The sequence below is a fragment of the Xenopus laevis genome, chromosome 3S (assembly GCF_017654675.1).
Source record: "Xenopus laevis strain J_2021 chromosome 3S, Xenopus_laevis_v10.1, whole genome shotgun sequence".
Classification (NCBI taxonomy): Eukaryota; Metazoa; Chordata; class Amphibia; order Anura; family Pipidae; genus Xenopus; species Xenopus laevis.
Genome location: NC_054376.1, coordinates 103354993 through 103367798, shown reverse-complemented (window position 1 = coordinate 103367798; position 12806 = coordinate 103354993). Strand labels below are relative to the sequence as shown.

The following is a 12806-nucleotide window of genomic DNA, read 5'->3' as shown; positions in this document are numbered from 1 at the left end:
TCATATTGACAACCCTTAATAAAAGGTACTCCTTTTTAATAGCCCTGTTAAACTGTCACTTAAACGAAAGTACTCTCTGCATGGACCTGGGGTATATTCCTAAATACACTCAAGCTCTGTGTCATGTTAGTTCTGAGACACTCACACATTCGGCTGCTTCAGTATAGCCACTCTTTCAAGTATTCAAAATGCCAGTGAAGTATTTGTTATGGGAAACCAATGTGATAAAACTATTTACACAATTTAGAGTGGCAGCAGCATTAGTAAAGAAAAGAGATACATTGTAACATAGTAAATTAGGTTGAAAAAAAAGACACACGTCCATCAAGTTTAACCTTTTAAGTCTATGTATAACCTGCCTAACTGCCAGTTGAAAATACACCTCTGTCAATTAGTGCTTTATTATTACTAGCCCTGTCTCCTTCTCCTGTATAAAATATGTAACAACACAAAAATGAACCACAACCCCCATCTTTGAGGAGAGCTGCAGTTCATTTAGAGAATACAGAACATGACTGAATTAGAGAGGGGACAGAGAAGGGCAACTAAGCTGGTAAAAGGTATGGAAAGCTATCAGGAAAGACTGGCCAAATTGGGGATGTTCACGCTGGAGAAGTGGCGCTTAAGGGGTGATAATTAGGTATAAATATATAAGGGGATCATATAATAATCTCTCTGATGTTTTATTTACCAGTAGGTCTTTCCAGCTGACACAAGGTCACCCATTCCGATTAGAAGAAAAGAGCTTCCGCCTAAATATTCGGAAGGGGTTTTTTACAGTGGGAGCTGTGAAGATGTGGAATTCTCTCCCTGAATCCGTTGTACAGATTGATACATTAGATAGCTTTAAGAAGGGGTTGGATGGCTTTTTAGCAAGTGAGGGAAGATAGCTCATAGTACAAGTTGATCCAGGGACTAGTCCGATTGCCATTTTGGAGTCAGGAAGGAATTTTTGAGTCAAATTGGAGAGGCTTTTTGCCTTCCTCTGGATCAACTGGCAGTTAGGCAGGTTAAAATAGAGTTAAAAGGTTGAATTGATGGACGTGTGTCTTTTTTCAACCTAACTTACTATGTTACCAGTCCCAATCACAACTCTGGAACAACACTGAAGATGAACTACAGCTCCCATCTTAGAGATCTTAGCATATGTGCAACAAAGGTACAACATATAATGTTAATGTTACTTACACACCACTCGTGTTACAATACCCTATCGCATAAACACAAGCAAACAAAGCACAACATTTGGAGCGTCCATAGGAAGCCAGTTCTCGCCACAGTTTGAAATTCACGGATCTATAGAATAGGATATATAGTTCTAAGAATCTGCATGCTGGCCTTTTGACACAATCAATGGGTATAATGGCAACATTTTTATATAAAAGGTAAATCTGATATATTTAATCCAGGAGCAGCTTAATGATTATTTTTATCACACCAAAGCTATCTGTACAGTGACATAATAACATATTAAAACTGTTTTTTGTTATTGTTTCAGGGCTTCCAGGAGTGCACAGGGTGCTGCTTCCCTGCATCATAATCTGAGTGGTGCCCCAACATCCACTGGGCATGGCTGCTCCTAACTGAAAACGTAGGGGTGGACCAACACAAAGTAGGCAGCAATCATGTCTAAAAAAGGCCGAAGCAAGGCTGAAAAGCCAGAAGCTCTTATACTTGCCCTTCAAGCTGCTAATGAAGACCTCAGGGCGAAACTGACAGACATTCAAATTGAGCTGCACCAGGAAAAGTCTAAGGTAAGAAAAGAATTTCAGGGTCAGATCAGCAATTTCCAGTCGGCATCCAAAAATATCCCAGACAGCACAAGAACAAAGCACAATGTCCATCCTGCAACTTTCCTTTTCCAAATAGAAATAAGATTTCATATTCACTCCTGAAGGGAATGGGAGCTGTTAAGAGACATGATGGAGAAGGTAGAAAATCCTAAATCACTGAACCCTTGTGGGGCAGGTAAATGGCTGGGACAATATGAAGGGTAATGTCAGTTATACATCTGCTAATATGGAGAGTCTATGCTTTTTTTTTAGGAACAAAAGGCTGGAATGATAAGGGGTCTTGAGTCCAAAACAACAGTAGTAGAGGCACAGATATATTGATATGTTGGAGTCTCTCTATAATTGATTGGAACAATTCACCATTGATATAACTTGACATTATTAAACTCCACAGCAAAATCATTTTAGTATCCCCTAAACTTTGAGTATAAAACATTTATATAAACATATATTGAAACTGCTTATCAGTCAGTGCTTCACTGGCCCCCCTATACCTGTGGGGTCCCCAGCAGTCCCTAGGTGTGTCCCTGCAGCTTCCAGCTTATATTTATTCTGTAAAATGTTTTACCATACCTGAGTAAAAAGCTGTAGAAGCTCTCTTTGTTTAGGTAAGCAGCTGCCATATTAGCTTGGTGTGACATCACTTCCTGCCTGAGTCTCTCCCTGCTCACTTATAGCTCTGGGCTCAGATTACGAGAAGGGGGGGGGGAAGAGGAGCAAACTGAGCATGCTCACGCCCGGGGCAAGGAGGATTAAGCTGAAAACAGGAAGTCTGATACAGAAGCCCATGAGTACACAATAGAAGGAAAGAAATGCTGTGTTTGTTTTGACAGAGGACTCAAAGCAGCACCAGGGTTTACTGGTGGACCTTTCTGATAAGGCTTACTTAGTTTTAACCTTTCCTTCTCCTTTAAAACTGCAGTTTTCAGAGAAACATGATATGCCTGTCCAATAGCTCATTTTCTCTTGCTGTTTATTGTAGGCAATGGCATTGGCAATCAAATGCTCTAAAGTATTTATGCATGACCACTAATATAGGGCAGCAAAAAGTTTTAGAGTTTAGAACCATGGTGCAGCCAGGTTATGTCTCTCGCGGCTATGGAATTGAAAGCTTCATGTTACATTATGTAAACTGATGTCCTGTCACCTGTCATTGTGTCACCTATAACAGAAGGCAAATATAATGAACTTTTCAGAGGCTCAGGCTAGATTCTGACAACACAAGCAAATGCCACAGAGCTCTCTATAACTGGTGTTGCCATTCATAGGAATTGTGTACCTAGACCTCAACATGGGTTAGTGTGATTAAATGCCAGAGCCGTTATTATGAATCTCGCCATGTTACTGACATTTTATAATGGAAAGCTGATACTTGACAACTCTTTAAACAAAAAGTGTTGCGCGCCACTGAGATTTCCTCCCATACATTATATATTTTAGAGCACCCCAGTTAATGGTATTTTGTAGGGGAGGATCAGTAGCATAGTAATATAGTAATACCATAGTAACAATGATGATCTGCTTGCTGGTGGTGTGTTCAGTTTTTGTATTGCAATGGGTATAGGAGTGACAATGTAAACAGTATCCGTGGCCTATTCCCAGACCAGAATGAAGGCTGTATACTTAGGGAGGCTGCCAGACAAGAAGGAGGACTAAAGTACATCAGCACCAACAGATTGTAGACAAAATGACTAGGGATGAAGTGCCACTGACACTTTTTATTTAACTGTCTATCTTTTTACAGTTACATAGTTAAATCGGGTTGTAAAAAGACAAAGTCCATCAAGTTCAACCCCTCCAAATGAAAACCCAGCATCCATACACACACCCCTCCCTACTTTCACATAAATTCTATATACTCATATCTATACTAACTATAGAGTTTAGTATCACAATAGCCTTTGATATTCTGTTTGTCCAAAAAATCATCCAAGCCGCTCTTAAAGGCATTAACTGAATCAGCATCACAACATCACCTGGCAGTGCATTCCACAACCTCACTGTCCTGACTGTGAAGAACCCCCTACGTTGCTTCAAATGAAAGTTCTTTTCTTCTAGTCTAAAGGGGTGGCCTCTGGTACGCTGATCCACTTTATGGGTAAAAAGGTCCCCTGCTATTTGTCTATAATGTCGTCTAATGTACTTGTAAAGTGTAATCTTGTCCCCTCCCAAGGGCCTTTTTTCCGGAGAAAACAACCCCAACCTTGACAGTCTACCCTCATAATTTAAGTCTTCCATCCCTCTAACCAATTTAGTTGCACTTAGTCTCTGCACTCTCTCCAGCACATTTATATCCCTCTTAAGGACTGGAGTCCAAAACTGCACTGCATACTCCAGATGAGGCCTCACCAGGGACCTATAAAGAGGCATAATTATGTTTTCATCCCTTTTTTATACAAGGCAGAACTTTATTTGCTTTAGTGGCCACAGAATGACACTGCCCAGAATTAGACAAGTTGTTATCTATAAAGACCCCTAGATCCTTTTCATTTAAGGAAACTCCCAACACACTGCCATTTAGTGTATAACTTGCATTTATATTATTTCTGCCAAAGTGCATAACCTTGCATTTATCAACATTGAACCTCATTTTCCAGTTTGCTGCCCAGTTTCCCAACTCAGACAAATCACTCTGGCAACATCCTGCATGGAACCTATAGTTCTGCACAATTTAGTATTTTAGTATTGTTTTCTTTTATGCAAAATGTATTAAAAACAAACTTAATAATATGCATGATAATAATGCTAGTTAAATACATAATTCACTTTTATCTTAACCCTTGTGCATTCTCCAATGAACAGGTGAGTAAACTGGAGCGGGAGAAGAACCAGGAAAGCAAACGCATCAAGGAGCAGGAGCAGCACAGACACACTGTTACGGTTACCGAACTGAAGTCAAAGCTTCACGAGGAGAAGATGAAGGAGCTTCAGGCAGTGAGGGAAAACCTAATCAAACAACACGAGCAGGAACTGTCAAGAATGGCCAAACTAAAAGAGGCAGAGATTTTGCGTCTCAAGTCAACTGTCAATGCCTTGAGGGATGGCAGCAGTGACAAAATAAGGACAGCACTGAGCACTGAGGCGCGGGAGGAGGCCAGGAAGGTTTTTGACTCTGAGCGCCTCAAGCTCTTACAGGAAATCATTGAGCTGAAGTCAGCCAAGAAGCAAGTGGACGAGGCCCTTAATAACATGATACAGGCAGACAAAATTAAAGCTGGGGATCTGCGGAGCGAACATCAGTCCCATCAAGAGGCCATTGCCAAGATTAAATGGGATAGTGAAAAGGACATCAGAAGACTGGTAAAATACAATTTTATTCTTATGGAAAGGGAATTGTTAAATATGTAAAATTAATAAACTTTCTGTCTGCGTGTATATAAACCCCATGCAAGTGGCTGGAGCAGGCTGTAATGTAGTAGAATTTAAATGCCGCTCAAACAATATCCTATAAAGTCACTTGTCAAAAGTCGCAATAGATTGACAAAAGCAATGTTTTGCACCAATGGGGCATTTTAGAAGGATTATTTATATATATATATATATATATATATATATATATATATATATATATATATATATATATATATATATATCTATCACATAACTCCAGGTTATAGTTCCAGAATTGCACTGTTCAGTGCCATTATTAACAATATAATAAATATGTCAAGGTTTTTGCATTGCTGCAAAGCAGCACAAGTCTGGCACCAGTATGTGGATTTGATGAGTGAATTATTGCTTTGTAAAGTATTATTAATAATAAAGTAAATATTATAAAGGTCTTTATAAAATAACACTAATATAACCTTTTTTTCTTTAATATTGTGCTTCAGATGGATGAAATAAAAGCAAAAGACAGGATAATCTTCGCTTTAGAAAAAGAACTAGAAACCCAGACCGGCTTTGTGCAGAAGCTCCAGCTACAGAAAGATGCTTTGGATGAGCAGCTATTTCTAGTAAAGGAGGCAGAGTGCAACGTAGGGAGCCCTAAAAGGGAGATCCCAGGGAGAGCAGGGGATGGCTCTGAGCACTGTGGCAGCCCGGTAACTGAATTTCATCTATTTTTCTTGCTGTACAAGTCAGTATTGTTTGCACAGAAGTAAGGAATATAAAATGGTTATGCCAAATCGGCAATAAATATTTACCATTAAAAGACTGGCGAGTTCAACTTGGATTTAACAGCTTTTCTTACCCTTTAAATCCCAGGGTTCTTCAGCTGCTTCCCTCAGCAGAATTATTTAAGAAAACTGTACTCGCCATTAGTTGGTTTGGCATTAGTTGCCCTTTAAATGAACCAGGGATTTTTCAATAGTAAAACATACATTTTCATAACAGCAGCACACTTCATCTTATTAATAAATGGGTCCTTACTTCCCCTAATGAACTATAATGTCACCAACTCATCTTAAAATAATAATTTGCACCTAGCAGGGAGGCAACGATTGCCTTTAATTTAAATACAATCACTACATAATCAGTCCATGTGTTAGAAATGTCCCTAAATATTCAGTTGATCTGGCAAACTTAGGGTACAAGAGTCCGACTGAATCCTGCGCAATAATTTCATTTACACACTAAGGGGGTTATTTACTAAACTCCGAATGCAAAAATCATGAAAAATTCTTGATTTTTTAAAAGTCCAATTTTATGGGGAAAAAACACAAATTTTTCAAGATTTTTGCATTCAGAGTTTAGTAAATAACCCCCTTTTACGGAATTTATTGAACCCCGAGGATAGAAAAGTCCGAATCTGAAAATCCGGCATCTCAGACCTGTCGACATTGCATATAAGTCAATGGGAGAAGTCCCAATGATTTTTTTATGTGCGCTGGGTTTCGTGCAATACCCCAAAGTTTTCGGGTAAAATTTACTTAAAAATCGTGAAAATCTGATAAAAAAAATCCGAAAAAATTGTGAAAATCTGATTTTTTTCCCTCAAATCAAATTTTCGGGAAAATTTAATAATAAATAAGCGTAAAAAACCAGAGCGGATTTGATCGGAGTTTGTAGCAGAAAATATTGAGATAAATTTGGACTTTGATAAATAACCCCCTAAGTAGGGAAACCTTCACCTGCAGCATCTGTCATTTTGTACCTTGTATTGCTCATCTTACAGAGGGAGAAAGGAGACGGGGAAATAAAATAATGCCGGTATGTGTTATCTCTTACCCAGCAGAACACAGGGAGCACAGGAGAGTATGAAGATGAGTCGCTTGCGCAAAAGTTGAGCTGTGGCTGGCAGAAATATAGGCCTGTACATAGATGTCCCTTGGATGTCTCCTAGCTTGTGTGTTATTAGATGGTAGGGACCCTAACCCTAAATTTTATGGCTGCCTTGTGCTGATATTTGGCACAAGGTGCAGAGTACAAATCGCAGGAGCCATTGCCCTAGACGCAGCAGTAAATGCATGGGACCTACAGAGTGCATTTTAGTGCCCTTTAGAAAATCTGCCCTTCAATTTCAGTAGAGTTTTCAGATGTGTCATTAGACTGTTGTGCTAAATAATAATACAGAAATGTTTGCCTCTAGGACTTAAGAAGAAACCAGAAAAGGATGGCGGAGCTGAACGCTACCATAAGAAAACTGGAAGACAGGAATACTTTACTGGTGGATGAGAGAAATGAGCTGGTAATATTCCTCATACCATTAGAAATTCAGAAATGCAGAACCTATTAACAGAACTAGATCTTCGGAAATTGGATTCGACTTGATAGATGATGAATGTGATATGTCCATGCCTTGATCTTTTCTACGCTGTATTAAAGCTGCATTAAAAAAATTGTCGTTTTTTTTTTCTTTACTGTATACTCCCTCGATGGACAGATATACCAAGTAAATATAGGCTTGTCTAATTATTATCATGACATAAGCCTCTAGTGCAATTGCAGACAAGTGAAAGTCTTGCTGCTCCACATGATTACACAACTCTCTATAACATCCCACAATGACATATATGGGGGTATCATTTCTCAAGCATATTGCTATAAACCAAAACTTTGCATTAATAAATTGATATGACAATAATATACAGCCATAGTCCCTTTCTTTTTTTATGGACTGCAATTCTCTTGTGCCCTACCAGCAGCTGTATGAAGATTACCATTTCCCCATTCAACCCCCCATATACCTTTCATTTTCCATCAACAGGGGTCCCCAACCTTTTTTGGCTCGGGGATCGGTGGACTGGGGGAGGGGGCCAGGGGAGTCAGGAGGTGGTCGGGAGGGGTCAGCATCCAATTCTGGAGTGCCGGCATCCAATTCAGCGCGCAAGCATCCAAATCGGACGCACCGCATTAATAGTCCCCTAGGCTCAATAGCCCAGTTGAAGACTGTCCGCGGCCCGGTACTGGGCCACAGCCTGGCGGTTGGGGACCCCTGATCTATAAGACCAACTGTGCAAGTTCACGCACATATATATCATACATACCAACACTGCAAACTTAAATTGTTTCCAAATGAATACAGGTATGGAATCCATTATCTAGAAACCTGTTATCCAGAAAATCCTTATTACAGGAAAGTCGTCTCCCATAGACTTCTTTTTATCCAAATAATCCAAATTTTTCAAAATGATTTCCTTTTTCTATGTAATAATAAAACAGTACCTTGTACTTGATCCAAATGAAGATACTGTATAATCAATCCTTATTTGAGGCAAACCCAGCCTAATGAGTTTATTTAATGATTTTCTAGTAGACTAGAATCTAGGAAAGATCTGTTATCCGGAAAACCCCAGGTCATGAGCATTCTGATCCAGATCCCATACTTGTATTATACACAAACTGTAAGTAATTTAAAAAATTGGCCCTAATCTGGCCAATCTATCACTGACTTTCATATTATTGTACCCTTACTTTTTAATAATGTTTTACGTGGTGAACCCAACCTTCCCTATTTGCTCAGCAGCTCTGTAAGCAATCATGTTTTTAACTTTACAGCTAAGAAGAGTCAGGGAAGCAGAAAAGCAATGCAAACCTCTTCTGGAGAAGAACAAGTGCCTCACTAAACGAAACGATGAGTTAATGCAGTCTTTACAGCGTATGGAGGAGAAGCTGAAAACTATCACAAGGGAAAATGCAGAGATGGCAAGTACCTAAGATTTGTCTTGTTGAAGTGCATTTGTATGGATACAACAAAGCAAATGAAGCTTCACATATCCCAAAATGCACCCACTATTAGGCAAATTCACTAACCAGCGGAGTTGCGCTAGCGCAGGCTTCACCGCACTTCGCCAGGCGAAGTTTCGCCAGGGCACCGCTAATTCACTAAAATCCAAAGTTGCGATCAGGGAGGTGATCGGTAGTGAAGTTGCCCTATCGTTAATTCGTCAAGGAAAGCGAAGTTACGCTAGCGATGCCTAATTTGCATACGGCGCCAAGTTAAAGTACAATGGACATATATGTAGCAACAAATACATTACACTACACAAGCCTGGGAAAGGTTCATAATATAAAATAGAGTTGTTATATTGCCCTATACATGTGCCCACTGTATAGTTTATGTGCCATATGTTTGCAAATGTAGGGGGGGAAGGAGGGTAACCCCAAAAAAATTTATGATCTTTTTCAGCCCATCACCCTTAAAAAAGGAAAAGACGCCAGCGTTTTTTGCGACATAGAAAATATGTCAACTTTTTTTGAAGCAATCCTGATCTACTCTATTGCACTTCACCTGATCTGAGGTGGCGAAGGCAAGTCTGGCGCAAGAGGTAACGTTCAGTAAAATGCGCAAGTGAATTAGCGTAGTTACGTCCCATCGCCATAGCGCAACTTCGCCTGGTGTAAGGGTGTGAAGTAGCGCTAGAGTAGGTCCACTTTGCTAGCGAATTTACGCCAGCACCCGTTAGTAAATCGGCGAAGTAACGAAATGACGTCACGCTGGCGTTGGGCGCTTCGCACTTTAGCGAATTTGCCCCTATATGTTCAGTTTCATTAGGTATTAACCTGCCTGTATGTTTTTGGTGTTGATCCACAATCACAACAAGATATTTTCAAGTCTCACAGACATTTTATAGCTCTGGGTGCAGGAGACATTCACTTTGAATTGTACTGCTGATTATTGCTCAGAAACGGTCACTGGTGCATTTTCTTATGACAGTCGTCATAGGTCCAGCCGAGCTCCAAAACACATGGCAATTTACAGCAATTCTATATATTTCTTTACCCATGTCCCTTATTTACACCTCAAACGGCATACAATATTAATAGCCTTACATTTGCTGTCTAAATGACTTCAGTTAACAGACATGAATTTTTTTTCTAATATATTTATATTTTATGTCTAGCGAGAGAAGATCACATCTCATCCACCACTGAAGAAGCTGAGGTCTTTGAATGATCTCGACCAGGCAGAGGAGGAGCAAGAAATTGAGTTTTTGAAGTTACAAGTGATCGAGCAGCAGAATATAATTGATGATTTGACACGAGTAAGTTTGGCACCATTTTGAGCTTTAACATGTTTGTTCATTCCCTCCACCTTGATAAAAGGTCAGCAATTTTCAAATGTAAGTAAAAAAAGCAGCAAACTTGTATGAACAGGAGTCAGTGGGCCCAAGAGTAAAATTTTGTTATATAATTTAAAGCAGGGGTCCCCAACCACCGGGCCGGGGCCCAGAACCAGGCCACGGACAGTCTCGAACTGGGTCACCGAGCCTAGCCCGCAATTAACACAGGCACACCGAATTGGACTCCGGCGCCCCCAAATTGGACGCGCAGTTGCTGCTGACCCCCCCAACTCCCTCCAGACCCCCCCCCGACCCCAACACTTCTGGTTCTTTAGTTGTACTCTCTCCATGGTTATACCTCTGCAGATAATTTTACATCATCTCACTGTGACAACAATTTATTGAATTAATGATCATTACCTAAAAAATGCACTAAATCTTGGGTGACGTCTAACAGTATATTATTGGGTTTCTTATAGATATTTTTGGTTATTTTGGGTTGCCAATTGCTGAAGGTATACTTTCAGTTTTTCTGATATTTTATATATAATTTCAATCAGAAGGCTAATTTATTCACATACTGTAGGTTGAACCATCTGTCTACAAATCTACCAATCAGATCATACTTTTTATTTTCTAACTTCCAGCCAAATAATGAATGGTAATTGGTTGCAACTGTGATTGTCATTGTGTTCTTTTATTCTAAATTAATCCACACATTTCTATGTCATAGGACAGGGAAAAGCTTATCCGACGGAAGAGACATAAAAGAAGTTCCAAACCTATAAAGGTAAGTGTTTGAGAACCTAAAAACAATGGTGTTTGCAGGGTTACAGTAAGAAGTTATTGAGCCCTTTTCCGTTCTGTTTTCCATTCTGTTTTCACAACTATGTTAGTCTGTAGTGTATTATGTGTCCATGTCTAAGAGATCCTTGATGAATGTTAGCAAAAGAAGAAAGAAATTAAAGGGATACTGTCATGGGAAAAAAAATTTTTTTCAAAATGAATCAGTTAATAGTGCTGCTCCAGCAGAATTCTGCACTGAAATCCATTTCTCAAAAGAGCAAACAAATTTTTTTATATTCAATTTTAAAATCTGACATGGGGCTAGACATTTTTTCAATTTCCCAGCTGCCCCAAGTCATGTGACTTGTGCTCTGATAAACTTCAATCACTCTTTACTGCTGTACTGCAAGTTGGAGTGATATCACCCCCTCCCTTTCCCCCCCAGCAGCCAAACAAAAGAACAATGGGAAGGTAACCAGATAGCAGCTCCCTAACACAAGATAACAGCTGCCTGGTAGATCTAAGAACAACACTCAATAGTAAAAACCCATGTCTCACTGAGACACATTCAGTTACATTGAGAAGGAAAAACAGCAGCCTGCCAGAAAGTGTTTCTCTCCTAAAGTGCAGACACAAGTCACATGACCAGGGGCAGCTGGGAAATTGACAATATGTCTAGCCCCATGTCAGATTTCAAAATTGAATATAAAAAAATCTGTTTGCTCTTTTGAGAAATGGATTTCAGTGCAGAATTCTGCTGGAGTAGCACTATTAACTGATTCACTTTAAAAGGAGGAATGCTGGCTGATGGAAATATTGGGATGAAGAGGCATCTCAGTGATTATTGACTGTGGTGGATGTTGAAAGGCTTTGTAGGAATAGTGAACTCAGCTGCTAAAGCAAGCCAGGTTATTAAAATAAGATTGGCACTATTCAGGAAGATTTAGTGTTGTGGAGCAGGAAGTTAATATGTTGTGCCAGCAAAACTCAGAATTCTGAATAAATCCATAATAATGTTGGATCCAAGAAAGGTTGATCCCAGCTCTTCAGTGCTCTTGTTTTACATCAGCAATAATGGGGCTCCTTGCTTCCTTGGGTTAAATAAATGGCTGAAATACAGGTGCAATCAAGTATCTTTGGTATGGAGGGTATTGCTCATTGCTGAACAGTAGCAGAATGAGTTCTCTCTACCTATACACCAAATAGGTTTTACTGCTTTTACAGAGGCACCTAGTTGATACAGTGTTTGGCTATGATGATGATTCTATGGATTCAGAAACCTCCTCTGTTGCTTCATATCGAACAGATCGAACACCTGCAACACCAGATGATGACTTAGATGAAGTAAGAACGATATCCTTGCATGTAACCTAAGGGTTTTGATGGATTTTCTGCACTGCATTCTGGACTTATTTAGCTACTATTATGCCAGGAAATTAATACTTTTCACACAGATAATAAAAAGGCAGTTATAGATTAGCTTCAGCCATTGTTATGTGCATTGACAAATATCTATATTACGCATAATAGTCAAGAAGCAGAATTTTGGCAAGTACCGAGATCACACATACAGCTAATACATTATTGGAGCTCACCAGGGCATCCAAAAATATTACCCCCCATACAGAAAGAATATTTTAAATGATGAAAGGTCCACCTCCACCACTGAGGCCTCTGAGGTTTTTCTATAAAAATTGGCCTATAAACACACCATAAAAGTGTAGACACAAGTATATAGCAAACATGATCATTTCCATCACACCTTCTTCATGTTGTGCATATT

At 39.5% G+C, this 12806-nt stretch overlaps 1 protein-coding gene across 2 annotated transcripts in view; it reads left to right on the top strand.

Annotated features, from left to right (window-relative positions):
* jakmip2.S (janus kinase and microtubule interacting protein 2 S homeolog) overlaps positions 1-12806 on the top strand; it is a 76269-nt gene that overhangs the window by 35653 nt on the left and 27810 nt on the right. For both annotated transcript variants that reach the window (XM_041588710.1, XM_018256129.2), the window contains exons 3-10: positions 1499-1754; positions 4596-5093; positions 5627-5836; positions 7324-7422; positions 8733-8879; positions 10079-10219; positions 10971-11027; positions 12248-12367. In XM_041588710.1, coding sequence (XP_041444644.1) covers positions 1626-1754; positions 4596-5093; positions 5627-5836; positions 7324-7422; positions 8733-8879; positions 10079-10219; positions 10971-11027; positions 12248-12367 — 1401 coding nt within the window. In that variant the 5' untranslated portion in view covers positions 1499-1625. The remainder of the gene's footprint in view (positions 1-1498; positions 1755-4595; positions 5094-5626; positions 5837-7323; positions 7423-8732; positions 8880-10078; positions 10220-10970; positions 11028-12247; positions 12368-12806) is intronic.